Source organism: Sapajus apella, unplaced genomic scaffold (genome assembly GCF_009761245.1).
Source record: "Sapajus apella isolate SASKATOON/1434 unplaced genomic scaffold, GSC_monkey_1.0 scaffold26, whole genome shotgun sequence".
Taxonomy (NCBI): Eukaryota; Metazoa; Chordata; class Mammalia; order Primates; family Cebidae; genus Sapajus; species Sapajus apella.
In genome coordinates, this window is record NW_022436966.1 from 4,417,799 (window position 1) to 4,433,815 (window position 16,017).

General features: G+C 43.3%; 1 protein-coding gene across 2 annotated transcripts in view; it reads right to left on the minus strand.

Annotated features, from left to right (window-relative positions):
* Positions 1-16,017, minus strand: part of ANTXR1 (ANTXR cell adhesion molecule 1) — a 268,927-nt gene that overhangs the window by 39,893 nt on the left and 213,017 nt on the right. Inside the window, exon 18 of one of the 2 annotated variants that reach the window (XM_032291882.1) lies at positions 4,837-14,102. The exons of the other annotated variant lie outside the window; for it this stretch is intronic. Within the exon in view, the coding sequence (XP_032147773.1) occupies positions 14,094-14,102 (9 nt within the window). The 3' untranslated portion in view covers positions 4,837-14,093. Of the gene's footprint in view, positions 1-4,836; positions 14,103-16,017 lie in introns of those variants that run through there. 2 annotated transcript variants of the gene reach the window in all.

Genomic DNA, 16,017 nt, shown 5'->3' on the forward strand with positions numbered 1-16,017 from the left:
TCCACCTCGGTCTCCCAAAGTGTTGGGATTACAGGCATAAGCCACCATGCCTGGCCAACATCTAGTTCTTAAATACAGTTTTCCTCCCTCATTCCCTACTCAGGAGTGTGCTGCAGGGTGCTTTGTACATTTGCCAATGACTGATGACTGCATATATGACATTGCATGCTTCTGCTTTTTTGGTTTTCATATGGTAGTAGGGCAAATGAATGCATGAACAGCTTATTTTCCTGCCAGTCAAAAGGAAAGTGAAAGAATAGAATCATTTTGCTTATTCTCACTGACATGATTTTGGAATATAGCAAGGCCTCCTTATTCATCTTGAATGTGTTTCTAAAGGTCAGCCTGAACAATTAAGAGGCTAACAGCTAGGCAGGACAACGAATTAACAAAGCAAAACAAAGGGGTGATAAATAATGACTATCAGTGCTTCATTCTGCCTTCTGGGCGTTACTATGGGGTGAACAGGAATTAGATTTCCCTGGTTAGTGTTTTTGGATGGATACTGCAGGAGTGAAGGGAGCGGGAGGGACAGTCAGGTGTAAAGAGGGAGAAGCCATCCATCAGCCAGTCTCATTGGCTTTATCACCAAAAACTCAGACTCCATCCACTTCTCACCGTTCCCACTGGGTCCACACTGGGCTACCACCATTGCCTCTCACCCAGGACTGCTGCACCAACCTCGTCACTGACCTCCCAGTTTCACTCTGGCCTGATTCTTCACAACTGATTCTTCCCACTTCATCCTGGGTGGTCCTTGTAGAATGTTAGAGGCAGGCAGTGTCCAAGTGTGGAGGGCACGAAGGGCACTAGGACACTTGTCTCTCCCCTGCTAAGCCCCCTACTCCAGGATGCCTTCATGTTACATACAGAGTAAAATCCAAATGCCTTTCCTCAGGTTACAAGCCTGCCTGCATGGCCCTCTTCCCTGCTGTCTCTGACCTTACTGCCAACCGATCACCACCGGCCTCTGAGTTCCTCCAAGTGCCAAGCTCTTTCCAGCCTTGCAGGCTTTGCACCTGCTGCTGTCCCTTGATCTTAATGTGGCAGCTTCCTCTTGTAATTCAGATCTCATTTTCAATGAGACAATGGAAGATATCCATTGCTTTTCCACTTAACACCCTATTTTGATTCTTAGTAGAGCACTTAACACTTGGGTGCTGTGAATACTAGGATACAAACTCCATCAAAGGACCATATCCGTGTTTACCATTGCTTAGAACAACAAATAAACATGTGTTGAAAGAATAAATGCTAGCTCCTCTGTTTATCAGCTGTGGGGCCAGGTGCTTGAGCCCTCTCTAAAGATAATTTTCTTGTTTGGAACATTTATATCATAGGGTTATCAGAAGAAATATATTAGAAATTAATTGCAAATTATATGGATCTCAGCAAACATGAGTCATCATTATTGCTGTAGTCAACTCAGGCTCCTTTTTAGTAAAACGAGGATAATATTGGTGTCTCAAGAATTTTTCAAAAATAATGTAGAACAGATAATCCAATAAATGTACAGATACTTAGAACAAGGTTTTAAAGGGTGCAAGTTTCTTTCTTCTCTGTGATGATGATGCAGGCAAGAAGTAGTAGAGAGACCTTAAATGCTTGTTTGCTTTAATAAAACACTCAGCATGGTACCTGTAATCTCAGGTATTTGGGAGGCTGAGGCAAGAGGATCACTTGAGCCTGAGAGGTCGGGGCTGCAGTGAGCTGTGATTGCCACTGCACTCCAGCCTGGGTTAACAGAGTGAAATGCCACCTCTGAAGAAAACACCCCAAACCCCTAACATGCTGGCTTAGAGCATGCAGGACTTCTGCCTGAGAATAAGAAGTTTGGGGTAGGAATTGGCCTAGAAAGGCAAAGTCATGGCTGACCTAATAGAAAACCAGAAAGGGCAGAGACCCATAATTTCTGAACTGTGACTAAAAATCAAAATAGTTGAACTCAGGGCCTGTATGGAAATCATGTCATTCCCCCTTCTCACAAGCATCTTCCAGACTAGTCCTCTGGACCAGCATGTCCAACAGAAACATAACATCAATGACATGAGCCTTTTAAATTTTCTAGTAACCACATTTATAACACATAAAAAGAGACAGGTGAAATTTTTACTAATATATCTTATTTAACCCAATATATGTAGAATGTTATTTCAACTTAATATAAAAATCACTAAAGAAATATTTCTTATTCTTTTTTTCATATTACTTCCCTGAAAATCCAGAGTGTATTTTGCATTTATAGCACATGTCATTTCTCACCAGCCACATTCAGGTGCTCAATAGCCATGTGTGACTAGTGGCTGCCTTTTTTGATAGTCAACTCTAGATTTTACTTTTGAGATGTTCAGGATCTAAAAACATCTTTTGCTACTTGGTGGTGGGGGTGGGGTGGCGGTAAAAAGGGAGGCCACAATTTTTAAAAATGTGAGTCTATTTGTAATCCCACTGATAGCAGCAGAAGGCAGACAAATGTCTAGGCAGATAGGGGCGAATCCCAGGTGAAACCCCACCTCCAAGCTGAAAAAGTTTAAAGCCTGAAAGCCATGCTACAAATCAAATCCACAGACCGGATTGAGAACCCCTCTTCCTGTTTGGCACATTTTCCTCTGATTGATCCCACCCTTTACCTATTTTACGTATGCCTACCCTTTCCTAATTGGTTTTCTACACTGTTGTGCCCACCTTTGAGTGTCTTTGCTTTAACCGTTTTTGAAAACTCGCAAACTGCATGCACTTGCCATGCTGAGTCCATAAAAAGTCCCAGAGTCAGCCACACTGGGAGAGATAGAAACCACCTGACTACATCTCCACTGAGAGCTGTTCTGTCACTCAATAAAATTCTTCTCCACCCTTCTCACCCTTCAAATTGTCAGTGTATCCTCATTCTTCTTGGATGTGGGGCAAAAGCTTGGGAAACACAGAATGTGGGTACAAGCTATAACACAGGGTGGGGTGTGGGAGTTGTTGCCAGTGGAGGTCCCAGTTGGCAAATTGGCCAAGAAAATTTCTGCATCAAAAGTGGCCAAGAAAAATCCTGCTTCACTACCAAGTTGCCTAGTGTTTTTCTATACATGAAGGAAAAAGCTGCGGTCAACTCTTCCACTGGCCAGTGAAGAGCTTAAAAGAAAATTCTCTTAAGATTTTAAGTTTCTGTCATGGAAATACTTTTATCCTCTGATCTCCACAGATGCTTTACAACATGTAAAACTGTATGTGAAATTGTATCTCTCTCTCTCTTTCTTTCTCTTTGGGAAGTGCTAGGAAGATTACTTACTAAAAATCAAATCACATCCCCTCCTCTAATGCTTGTGTTTCTGGGGAAGGCTTATGGAAAGCTGTGTTTCTTCATGGGGGAACAGTTTGTGCCATGGTTTACAAAGCTAAAGAATTTCAATAATCAAATTGTTACCATAAAAAAAAATCAAGCTTGGAAACAGAACTAAACATGTTATTAACAGAATGGGCTTGAGAGAGCAAGAGAATTCTTTTGGAGTAAAGTTATCCAAAGTCTATGTGTTCTCCTTTGACACATAAATCTGTTATCAACCTAGTCTTGGACTTTTTTTGGACAGAGATTTGGTAAGTTTTGCAAAAGACAGGCACAGAGCCTGGCTGTGGATGACACCCTGAGGGTCAGAACATTCATTACAGCATTGGCATCTACAGAAATCTGAAAGCACAGCAATGTTGCTGGATAAAATTGGCATTTTCATATGGACAAGGTAATCAGTTTGGAAGCCTTCATGTTGCTTTACAGTGGGCTGCTGTGGGACATAGATGTATAAGTTGCTGGCTGGATGTAAATTACTTGTAAGGTCCAGTTTTTGCTAGGAGATTTTATTTTGATCCATTAGCAAATATATTTACAACTTGAGGCCCACTAGCAGCAGATCTGCAGAACATGCTAGTGCAGCTGATGAGGTGCTGTGGGACCGTGGGATATGGGCCATTCTCATGGGCTTATTCCTGACTTTATGGGGTGTGCTTATTGTTTACAAGCACAGAGAATGGCCTCAGCTCTGCATCTTCCTTGGCTATCTCTGGAGGACTGCACAGCATCCCCTAGGCCTTACAGATATGGTGGGACACTAAAGCAATGGCCTTAGGAACCCTGGTAAGCTTGCTCCCACTATTCACTCTCCTTTCCATTGCTCTCCAACACCAGGTCTAAGATAGCCAACCTTGTTGGTCAGAATTACCTCCGTTGGAGAAAGAAGGAGAGTAATTTTCTTGCATAGAAATACAGATAATCCCACAGTGGACTTTCCATTAGGCCCACTGTTACTGGTTATGCCACTAAGGAGAACACTGCCCATTATGTCCAATTTTCCAGAGTCTCTGACATTTAGGGTTTTCCATTATTATTCACTTTTAATAAGCAGGAGAGTAAATGGAAAAGCTTATATGAGATTTACTCCCATTTAAAACTTGTGCTTAAGTCGGGGCCACAAAGTCCTTGAAACATAAGTATGCCAGTAATTGAGGCCAGTCAATGCCTGGGTGCCAGATGGTGGGGCTACCCCGTTCAGTGAGGCAACCCAATTCAGATGCTGGGGGCAAGCACAGAAATGGACAAAGGGACTGAATGCTAGAGGAATGGAATGAGCACCCCAACACTAGCTCTCTCTTCACTGTGGATTCTCAATGTGACATCACTCTCAATGGTATTAGCCAAAAAGAAAAAAAATGGGAAAACACTAACATTAAATAAATGTTATAAGAACGAATTTGTAAAATGAGACTGGTAAAGCTTTGGAGAGTTTTTAAAAAATGAATTTTCTATTTTCAAACAAAAATAGAAAAAACCTATTAATAAATGGCAATGACAAAAAGTATGAGTGGCAATTATAATAAAAGTTTAGAGTTTTAAAATTTTAATCAGCCTCATTTTATCTGGACATGTTCCTAGAAGACCTTGTGAATTCTTTCTCCTTATTAAAAGATGGAGGATTTATTCAGATATCTCTTTGCCTGTGACTCAAATGCAGTTTCCTATGAAGACACATCATAAAAGTTTGCAAACAGCTGTGACCTGGAGGTTGCAGAAAAAGCCATGCTCCCTGGGACAAGGAAACAAATTGAGCTAGGTCCTCAGTGCTGTGAGGGAAAATCAAAAAAAAGGAAAAAAAGCCATGGTCCTTCTCTCAAATTGCTTATAACGTATTCAGGGAATGAAAAGTCAGTATTGGTTAAAATTAACTTGGTGCTAAACTTTGTGGCTGTAAGCAGAGGAGGAAGGAAGGGCCAGACAATGAGCCTTGACTTGGAGAAGGTTTTGGGCTTTGGCTGAGTGCTGAGTGCCTAAAGGATTTGGGTGGACTAAGATTGGAGAAGGCAGAGCTTGCAGGTGGTGGCTGCTGTATTCCCTACCTTCCCTGGTTGCGGGTCTGTGCATCCTCTCTCAGTTCCTCTCCCTTCTGGCCTTTTACACATGCTGTTCCTCCAACTAGAAGGCCCTTCTCTCCCTTTACTGGGAGAGTTTGTCCTTTAAATCTTAGCCAAATAGTCTCTTCTCTTTGGAAGTCTGCCCTGATGCCCTAGCCTGGGTTAAATCTCCTGGCTCTATGCTCCCAGAAAATTCCAAATTCCCCCCATACCATCTACCACGTGGAGCTGTAATTTAGTGATCTTTTCTGACAACTTCAATGTAAACTCCACAAGGACAGGGATCTCGCCTTGTTCATGCTAAATCACTACTGCCTAGCCTGGTGCCTGCTGGAGAATGGGAGCTCTAGATGTATTAACTGGATGGATGGAGTCTCTCTCCTAGACACAGTGTTGGTGGTAAAGTGGGAGGCAGTGAGAGGTTGAATCAGGGAGAACAAAGGAGCATGAGGTGATCTGGGAGCACAGTATCCTGTGCAGGAGAGTAGGCCCATGTGGGAGGGCATCACTAGGTATGTCATCTTGGGCAGGGTATAAAAGTGGAAAGGTACCAGGAGGTGGGAAGAGGTAGGAGGACAAGAAGGAAAGGGGTTGGGTGGCAAGGACTAACTCTGCCTTCTGAAGTTATATCTGCTCCTGCCTTTTCCTCAAGAGATAAGGCCCAGTCTGGATGCTTATCCTCCTCTCCTGGTCTGGGCTGAGGACTCAAGGAGAGCCAGGCAGTGTCGAGCTGGTGGGTTTCTAGTCTTGTCACTTCCACCAACACTCTTTGTGACCTTGAAAAGAGCAGGGAACTTATCTGAGTCTCATCTTTCTTATATCAAAAGGAGAATAAAGTAAGGAGGTGATGGGGAACACTTGAGATAATGGACCTGGGAGGGCTTGGGAATCTCTCCAGACCACCTTTCCAGACCTCAGTTTTGGTGCCTCTAAAATGCAGGGTCTGTGATTATGAGGAACTGCCAGTCCATCTCCAAGACTGAGGGTCAGGTTGAGTTGGGGTGGTCATGGAGATGCCAAACGAAGATGGGTGTGGGTGGAAGTTTTATAGCAGGCTGGCTTTTTCCCACAATGTTCAAAAGCCCATCTCCTAGGTCAGATTTTGCCATCTGTAATCTAACCCAATAGTTTTCTGCCAGGACAGAACTTCCCACCAGCCTGGGTTCTAATGATTCTTAATTGAGGCCTATCACAGAGATGCCAAATGTCCCCCGAGATGATCTTTTCTGGTGCCATCAGCTGGAGGATCAGGCTCACAGAAGCCAAGTGGCTAGACATGAACATCATGCTTGGACAAAGTAGCAAACCTCAAATATTATACACTTGGGTAAAATTCTGACCCTAGTGCTAAGCCCTACCTCTCGATTTTGTTTGGAAGGGAAAAAATGAGGTCAGAGAATTTGAACAGGGTTGTTTTATTCTCATCCCTGTCTTGTTCAGCTTAGCATTTATTTCTCCTCTATTTGCTATTTGCAACCTGATTTCAGGACTTAACCTTCTGTTGTTGCAGCTGTTTGGGCGATGAGACAATCTGAAGTTGAAAGTCCTACATGTTGAAAGAAGCTACAAAATGATGATGATGATGATGATGATGATGATGGTGATGGTGATAAGGAGGAGGAGGAATGTGTGTGAATGTGAGCATGTAATGCTTGTGGAAAAAGGGATCAGATTGTGGGGACTGGAAGGCGGGGGGAAGAGAGGGAGAGGAAGATAACCACAGCAATTGCTTTCATATGTACTTCCTCAGAGACGCTTCCTACCATGGGAGAAGAAAGCTGGTGCCAAAAAAAAAAAAAAAAACATCCCAAGACGGTATATTTTGTAACATCAACTTTGGGTTTAACATCTCTGAAAAAAGTTAACTTTTCAGGTTTTGGGCACAGTTTAGTTTTTGCTATGGACAGAGAGTGTTTTGAACCTTTTCCTCCTTAAATTCAGTGAACTGAGCCAAGAATTCTAAGTACTTATGTCCCCCTCCAATGAGACAGCAAAGGAGAGGCTTCCAAGGGTGAGAGCTGAATGAATACTACAGAGAATTCAAACATCCAGGGAAGATGCTGTGCCAGAATAAATCACACCCTCTAGGAACATTTTCTATAATTTTCTTCTTTTTTTCTTCCTTTTTCTTAAAATGATCCATTTCTTACAAAAATCCATAAACGGTCAGGAGACTTTCCCTCTAGATCTGTTGGGACCTTATACCTGGTGTCAGATAGGAATTCTGAAGATGTCTATTTACTCAATGTAAAAAAACTAATATAAACTTAATGGTTTATTGTGCAAGAAAAATGACTTTCATGCAAGACTTCAATATGTAGAGAACTTGATTCTTTTGGTCATTGCTGGTTTGAACATAAAATAATTCTGAAGAAAAGTTTTTTCCATAGGTTAAGAGTTAACTAAAATTCTCTGAGCTGAAATCAATGGCAGTTTTCAGGGGGAAGGAGGGGAGGAAAATAAAGTCCCATCTTTTGAAATTACTTATATCTATCATTTTATTTAATCCTGAGACATTTACTCTGGAACGTGAAGAAGTGCTGTCAGCACAGGAGCAATGGGATTCCCAAGGTGTGGCTGTTTCCAGGAACTCCAGTTCCAGCTGCCCCACTCCTGCAGCGGCATCGCAGGGAGAATAGAGCCCATCACATCCCACAGGAATGCCCTCACTTCCTGCTCTCTCACTCATACCTGGGCTCTGCAACCCATGTCACTAATGGACTGGCACTTCCTCCTAAGCCCTTCAATCCCTTCTCCTAAGGGTTCCTGCAGTCTAACAATGAGTTCTTGCCTTCAACCCCTTCCTCTACTGGGTCTCTGCCATATGCACTTAATCACGCTCAAGTCTTACTAAGACAAAGAACCCTTTCCAACTCTAGGATCTCCTCCAGCTACTGCCTTGGCTCTCCCTCCCATTGTCTGTTAAGCTTCGCTCCCATCAGCATTATCCCACAGAGCTCAGGTCACTAAGGGCATCATAACCTCCTTACTGCTAATCTTATTAGAGGATTACTCTCAGTTTGCATCTTAATTTCCCATCATTTGACACCCCACCCTCCTCCGTAATGTATTATCTTCCCTTGGCTTCCATGACCCCAGACTTTCCTGTTGTGACTTCTCTTTCTCTTGGCTGGTCCTTCTTAGTCTCCGTCTTGCTCTATTTCTTTTCTCTACCCTGACTTAAAGGATGTGACTCTCAGGGTTCAGTGCTTATTTCTCTTCTCTCTACCTCTCTCCCTGGTATCCCCTCTATTCACATTGGTCTCAATTGCCATGGCCAATGACTCTCAAATCTTTGCCCCCATCCAGAACTCTCGCTGGAGCAAAACTGCCCCCTGAACAGGTTAAGACTAGGATGAGGCATGCGAGGTGTCTAGGGCACAAAATTTAAGGAGGCATGTACTCTCAGGTCCCTGCTCTCACACAACCCTGACAGTGAACAACCCGTAGAGTACCTGCCCTGGATGCCTTCAGGCTTCACCCTGGTCCTGACCTGCTACAGGATGCTTGGATGTCTCACAGGCACCACCAACTCCACAAGTTAAAAAGTGAGGTCCTCAACTTCCCTCCCAAAGCTCTCCTCATCCTGGTGAATGGCAGCACAGTCAGCTCTGTCACTTGGGCCAAATCCTGGAGGTCCTCCCCCGCACCTTCTACCCTCCCATCCTCACACCCAGGCAGTTACCAAATCTGTGATTAATTGCTTAGCATCTCATGAATCTAGGCTCTTCCTTGCTCACCACTCTGCGCTTCAGGCGGCCAGCCTCTCTCACTGCCACTGCACCCACACTGCAGCCAGTGTGACCTTTCTAAAACCCACATCTGATTGCACCTCTGCTTAAAACTCTTGCAGTAAGCTCCACTGTCCTAAGGGTAGAGTCCAGCCTCCTCAGGCTGGTAGACCAGACACCCATGGCCGGCACCTCAGGTGCCTCTTCAACACAGTCCCTCTTCCCACTGCCACCCACTCTGTCCTCCTCTGTACCCCGTTCCTTGTGTCTCCCTGAAGGAGCCATAGTCTCACCTGCAGATCTGTACCCAAGCTTCCCTGCCACTAGAATATTTTCTCCCCAAACTCCATTCCCTCCTTTTTGTCTCAGTTTAAATGTCCATTCAAGAAGCCATATGGACTCCAAGGCTGGTGAGATGCCCTTCCTGGGTGAAGCCCCCTCACAGAGACTTTCACACCAGGCAGTGCTTGGGGGCTTCCTGTTTGTCCCTGTTCCTCAAGGGCAGGGACAGGACTCATTCATTCCTCTTGTATACCAAGTACTAATACAGTGCCCTTTGGCTCCTAGAAGATGTCTAAAAAGTATCTGTTGAATGCATGAAGGAGTTCAGGAATCCCTTGTATTGACTTTCAAGTCTGAATGTCCTGAATTCAAGCCCAGACCTCCTTACCAGTTGTGTGTCCTTGGAAAAGTTAATAATTTTCCATGAGCCTCAATTTCTGTTCTTTAAAATGGAGATTATCATTACCCTAAGTTATCTTGAGTGGGTTTGTGCTTCTGTAAGCATTTGCAGTTCATACAGTGGGTGACACTATCTTCTCTTGCACACCATACATACATACATGAACTCCTGGGAGCTGGAATTTAGTCCTCTTCCAGTGGATATCCCTAGTGCCCAGCCCAGAAATGGATTCTTAGTAGGAGTGCAATTGGTCTTTGTTGAGGGAAAGCAACCATGACAGGCCTTAGAAATTGGCAGTGAACAGGGAAAAGAAAAACAGGAAAGGGGTGAGAAGAAAGGGAATGAAGGAAATGTGAAGGAGAAAGAAGAGAGGAGAGAGAAAGCAAGAGTGCAGACACTTTCTCTGAGGCCTCCTTATGCTACAGGAGGCTTATCTGCTTTAGAAGGAGCAGGCAGAGGACGATCCCTCTCCTGGGGGATAACCTGCACAGGCTGTTCTTGCCTCTGTGACAGGAGGGAGACTTGGTGCCCATGTGACTGGCCTCACGCCCTTATTGGAAACAGCTGGGGAGGATTTCACAACCTCTCAGGCTTTACTTCGGATGAGTTTCAAACATTGTTTATGTACATTTACGTGTGTGTTTCCTTGGGTCTCTTCTGGTTGCAAAGAGACCCAGGCTTGCAAAACAAGTTCTGAGTGAGCTTTAGTATTTTGTTCTTGCAGATAGTAATGGAATGTACCAGCCTCCTGATGCCAGATCTGAAAACAGATGACATACAAACCCAGTGGGTTCTCCGGAAGCACGTGAAGTGAGGTGGAGTCTAAATTGGGGTAAAAGTGACTGGGGAGGGTTCAGGCTGGTGGGTAGATTGATTAAATTCCATCCAGAAAAGACATATGAGGCCGAGTTCTATTTTTCTCTTTTCCATCTTCTTAAGCAGTAACGATGACATGTCAGCCTCAGTCTAGGTTCACCATCTTCCTGATAGGAAAGGGACTGTTAAAAGCACGTGAAGACTGTGATCAGCCTATCTTACTCTTAGGGTTTCTGAAGGAATGTGGAGAGTTTCCCTTAAAGTGTTTCAAGAAGGAAAGAGAATATGCTGCCCTGAGTGAAAAAGAGGAAATTGGACCAGCTCACTGCTTCTCAATCTTGGATGTCTATTACAATCACCTGGGGAGCCTTTATGATTCCAGTGCCCAGACTTTATTTCAGAGCAATTAAACAGAACCTTTGGGGTGGGACCTTGAAATCTCCCCAGGTGATAACAATGTGCAAGCAGATGGAAAACCAGTGGGGTTCATGCTGTGATCTCTGAATTCCCTTACCTTTCTGTGTTTGGAATTCATAATCTAGGAACAGAAGGTCTGAAGATGGGAAGGATTTCTTTACAACTCAATGGGGCTTAATATTTAGATTTAAGGTAGACTAGTTATTCCCCAGTTGTGTCAATAGGTGTTTTATGGAGAAATATAGAAAAGGGAGGGCTTAGTGGTCAAATCAGTATAGAAATATTGCTTAGAACCCTAAACTCTCAGGGTGAGAGGTACTCTGAAGTTTGTCTGGTTCCTTATCTTACTGGTTCTCAAAGTATAATCCCCAGACCAGCAGCAACAGCAGCGTCACCTGGGAGTTTGTCAGAAATGTGAATTCCCAGGCTCCACTCCAGAACTTCTGAATCAGAAACTGCAAGCATGGGTTCAGCAAGCTGTGCTTTAACAAACCTTCTAGGTGATTCTGAGGCTTAAGTTTGAGAACCATTGATCTGCTACAGGAACCCCCTACTATGTCCTGGCCTAGTGGTTAACCCGTTTGATCTGTATTTGGTAACATTAGTCACCTGGAACATTAGTCTCTGGGGCAGCCCGCTGCGTTGTTGAAACTTGCATTCTCCAATTCTTCCTGATGAAATTTGTTTCACTGTTGTTTCTACCTGTGGGGCTACCTCTCTTCATTGGGATGGCCCAGAGTAAATCCAAGTCACTTTCTATTAATACATCCACTTCAAGGCATTTAAGATAATTTCCTAGTACTTCTAGTTTAATACAACATATGGCCCATAGCTTCCGAAAGAGCCTTTCCCAAACCTGCACTAAAATACTCAGGAGGATACAGAAAAGGTGACAAATTCACATTACCATCAAAAGCAGACAGAGGGGCTAGAAGAAAATTTTTGTGAAAATTTATGTTCTTTGAAGTAGGGGAGACCACTCTAAATTTGAAACCAAAGGCAGAAATCATAAATACTTATAGATTTGACTATAAAATCATAGATAACTTCAATGCATTTTTAAAAAGTTAAAAGGTAAATGGCAAACTAGAAAAAACTTTGGATATATGATACGTGGTTAGACTTTAAATGTCATAAGCATTAATAAGTACCACGTCATAAGTACCGTGCAAGCACAGGATCGGACACATAGTAGACTTTCAAAACATTTCATTAATGTATGAATGAAGACGGGTTAATTAAATGATCATATGAAACCAACACTGAAATATCCAGTGGAAAAATGAGACATGTCAAACCAATTGACAAATGAGAAAATAAACTTAAAAAAATTGTTCTACCTCAGTAATAATAAAAAAATATATTCACTCGGTAGAGAGGATGGGAAAGGCATTCCAAGCAGAGAAATCTAGCAAAGGCACAGAAATGTCCTGGCATGTTCAGGGCATGGCCAGCAATTAATTCCAAGTGCTCAGAGCCTATTTGGAGGTGATGAGGGAATCTGGGGTAAGCAGCGGATGATATGGAAAGGCATGCCTTTCTAAATCAAGCTAAGGATTCTGGGTTTTCCAACAGTTTTTGCAAGTCTGAAGTGGAGGCATGGTGTGTTGAGGTTTGGTTTTATAAGGAGCACTGTGGTGGCTATATACTGGGAGCAGGGGACACCACATGCTTAGCAAACTTTAAAAGTCTTAGAATCAGATGTGCTACTGCTTTGCTATTTAGGTGGTTTCCTTTGGCACTTTCTCTTTTATGATGGCCCAAGTATTTCTTGGTGGGCTCCAAGGAGCAATGGGACCATGAACCCACCGCAGGCAGAAAGAGGGAGATGGGTGATGGCAGATGGAAAACATTCGTGCTCCCTGCTGCCATTGCTGACCTGGGGCTTGGATGGCTCTGAGGAGGTGGGTGCCAATCCTAGGGAAGGGCGGTGGCTCTGGGCTCTGGCTCCCCAAACCCCTCCTCTGTGCTGGGGCTGGAGGCCTTTCAGCAGCCTCAGAGGCTCTGTTGGTGGGCTTGTGTCTGCATCTAGAGGACTGGGGTGGAGTAGCTAGGGGGAGGATGAAGGAGACAGGAATTGAGGAGGAAAATCTGCCAGGTTTCTGTGAGGTCAACATGTGTTTGAAGCAACTTAGAATGTAACAGAGAATGCAATTAGGTGATTTTTGTTTTTGTTTTGTTTTAAAGGAAAAATTCAGAACCTGTGACTCTTGTTCATGAGCACATGCCTGGATGGAGTCATTTTGAGTTTATGGAAAATGTGGTTAGCTCCATAAATCAGTGCTGAAGAATTCTTACAGACTCACCACCATGCAAGCAACGCAGGTCTCTAGTGAGTCTCCTAAGGTTATGCAAAACAAAACAGAAGAAGCATGTAGACAAAGCTACAATATTGCCCCCCACCCTTCCCCTGGAATTCTTTCCGGAGTAGCCATAGGCAGCTCTGAATTCTGGCTCTTACTTCATCTGTGACCTTTCTTGTGTAACTCCATGTGTACATCATGTGGCTGTTGCCATAGCAACAAGGACGCAATTTTCTGCATCTATTTTTCTCATGTATCTTATCACTTTAGCAAGACTCCCACAAACAAAGGGTACTTAAAAGTAAACTGGATAATTATAATTTGTGACAGTGGTGACAGTATGTTCAAATGTATCCAAATTCTTAAGCTTCTTGTATTGCAAATCTATTATTTTGCATGGCTAGAGAATAAAAGTTCAAGGTAGCATTGTGTTTCTCAAAAATGTTTCTCACATGAACATCTTCAGCTGTTAATACAAACTTTCATTCAGAATTGGTAAATAAGAGATTCAATTTAGGTGTGATTCATTAGAGGAAGTTCCATTTATTTTCATTCCATTGTTCTTGGCTTTATGTAACCAGCCTTCTGCTCTCAAACGGCATTGATTCTTCTGTCTTATAAATGATAATATTTCTTTCTGTCCAGCCTCTTTCCTATAACCCTCCCACTTCTTAGGTTGACCCAGTTTATGAATTTGTTTCTGGCAAACTGGTCCATGGAAAATGGAATGTTAACATATTTTAGTGGAGATGTTTTTCAATTGCTCTGAAAAAAAAATGGGATCATACACTGTATCAGCAGGTTCTATCACAAAAAATAGTACTGCTGAACCTTAGTTTAGGTATCTTATTATTATTTTTTCTTAATCTGTTAGAGGAGTCTCATGCATGCTAAAAAGATTTCTTCATTTCCCATAGAAAGCAGATATATATTTTATAAGACCAAACACCTCCCCGAGTACTAACTTTATGATCTATGTTCATTTCTCCTAACTGTAGCATTTTAATTTAAAATTTGGTATAAAAATTTGGTCTTGTTGACTGTCACAGACAAAAGGTCAAATTTCATCTGTGATGAGGGCCAAGTCAACCCAGCATTTATATGAGCTAGTTTCACGTTTTCACTTGCCTGCCGTCTTAGTCACAACAGGAACAGCTAATTGGGCAATGGCTCACATAAGCTATGAAACTTTAGACCAAACCTCCTCAGCTGCAAACCACCCACTGTCACCAGGTGTGAGGGGCGGAGGTGGCAGGGCCTGTCTATCAGGCTCTGCTCTAATGTTAGCTGTGCCATGCTGGAGAGTCAGCAGAACACACATACCAACTGCAATATGGCTTGAAGTTCCGCATCAACCATCCCCAGACAGCAGAACAGCACACAGCAAATAACCATAAGGATATCTGCCATCAATGGAACATTTCCTTTTTAAAAACAATTTTTATTTTTTATTTTTTGAGATAGAGTCTCGTTCTGTTGCCCAGGCTGGAGTGCACTGGTGCAGTCTCGGCTCACTACAACCTCCACCTCCCTGGCTCAAGCAATTCTCCTGCCTCAGCCTCATGAGTAGCTGGAATTACAGGCATGTGCCACCACATCTGGCTAATTATTGTATTTTTAGTAGAGATGAGGTTTCCCCATATTGGCTGAGCTGGTCTTGAACTCCTGACCTCAAGTGATCTGTCCGCCTTGGCCTCCCAAAGTGCTGGGATTGCAGGTATGAACTATCACACTCGGCCTGATTGAGCATTTTCATGTGTTCAGCGGTGGGCCAAATGCTTTACAAACATTACCTTCTCCAACCAGTCACAGTAGGAAGTGGTCCATGCCATCTGCTTTATAAGGATGAAGTTCAGAGAGGTCAGGTAATTTGCCTGGAGTTTTCTAGCCAGGAAGGAAGGGTGGTTCAAACCCAAGTCTGCTTGATTTGGAAAGAGTTCTAAATGAGATACTTTTATTTTGCTTTTGGATTAATGTGCCTGATTCCCAAAGAAGTGGCTGGAATATGCAGGTTGCTGGTAGTTGAGGGAGAACTTGGTCCCAAGTTTTGGTCTGTAAAACTTGTGGAAGAGAGACTAGCTCTTACATAAACAAATAGCAATAGTGTTATTTCGGCAGAACTGAGGTTGTTTCCACTGTTACTTGTTACTTACATTTGAACCAGAACAAACTTTTCAACATCTCTTGTCTTTTGGAGAATGCAGTTAGGTGATTTTTTGTTTTTGTTTGTTTTTCTTTCCTCATTTACAAAATGAAGCCGTGCGCTGGATGGTTTCTAAGGTCTCTGCTGGCTAGAGATATTCCAAGTTTAGCCTTGATGGTGCCTAGACAAATCCTCACCTGGGGTGAAAGATCCCTCTGTGGTCCTGGGCCAGCTGGGCCCAACACCTGCTGGGAAATGGTAGGTGTTTTCCACAGCCGCTTCCTTGCCCTCACCCCATCCTTGCAGTGCTGGCACTCTGTTCTGCACCACTGGCTTGTGTGGCCGATGGCCAGCAGAATTCCCCACTGAAACGGCCCCACGTGGGGGCCAGTCCTGCTTTATTCTCTCACTGTGCTTATACATTGAGAAGCTCAAATTCTACAAAGTTAAACCCAGCCTATTTCTGTCAAAATCCTTTTCAGAAAAGCAAATCAAAACTCAAGATCTTGTAATAACCAACATTTTGAAAATTGGTAT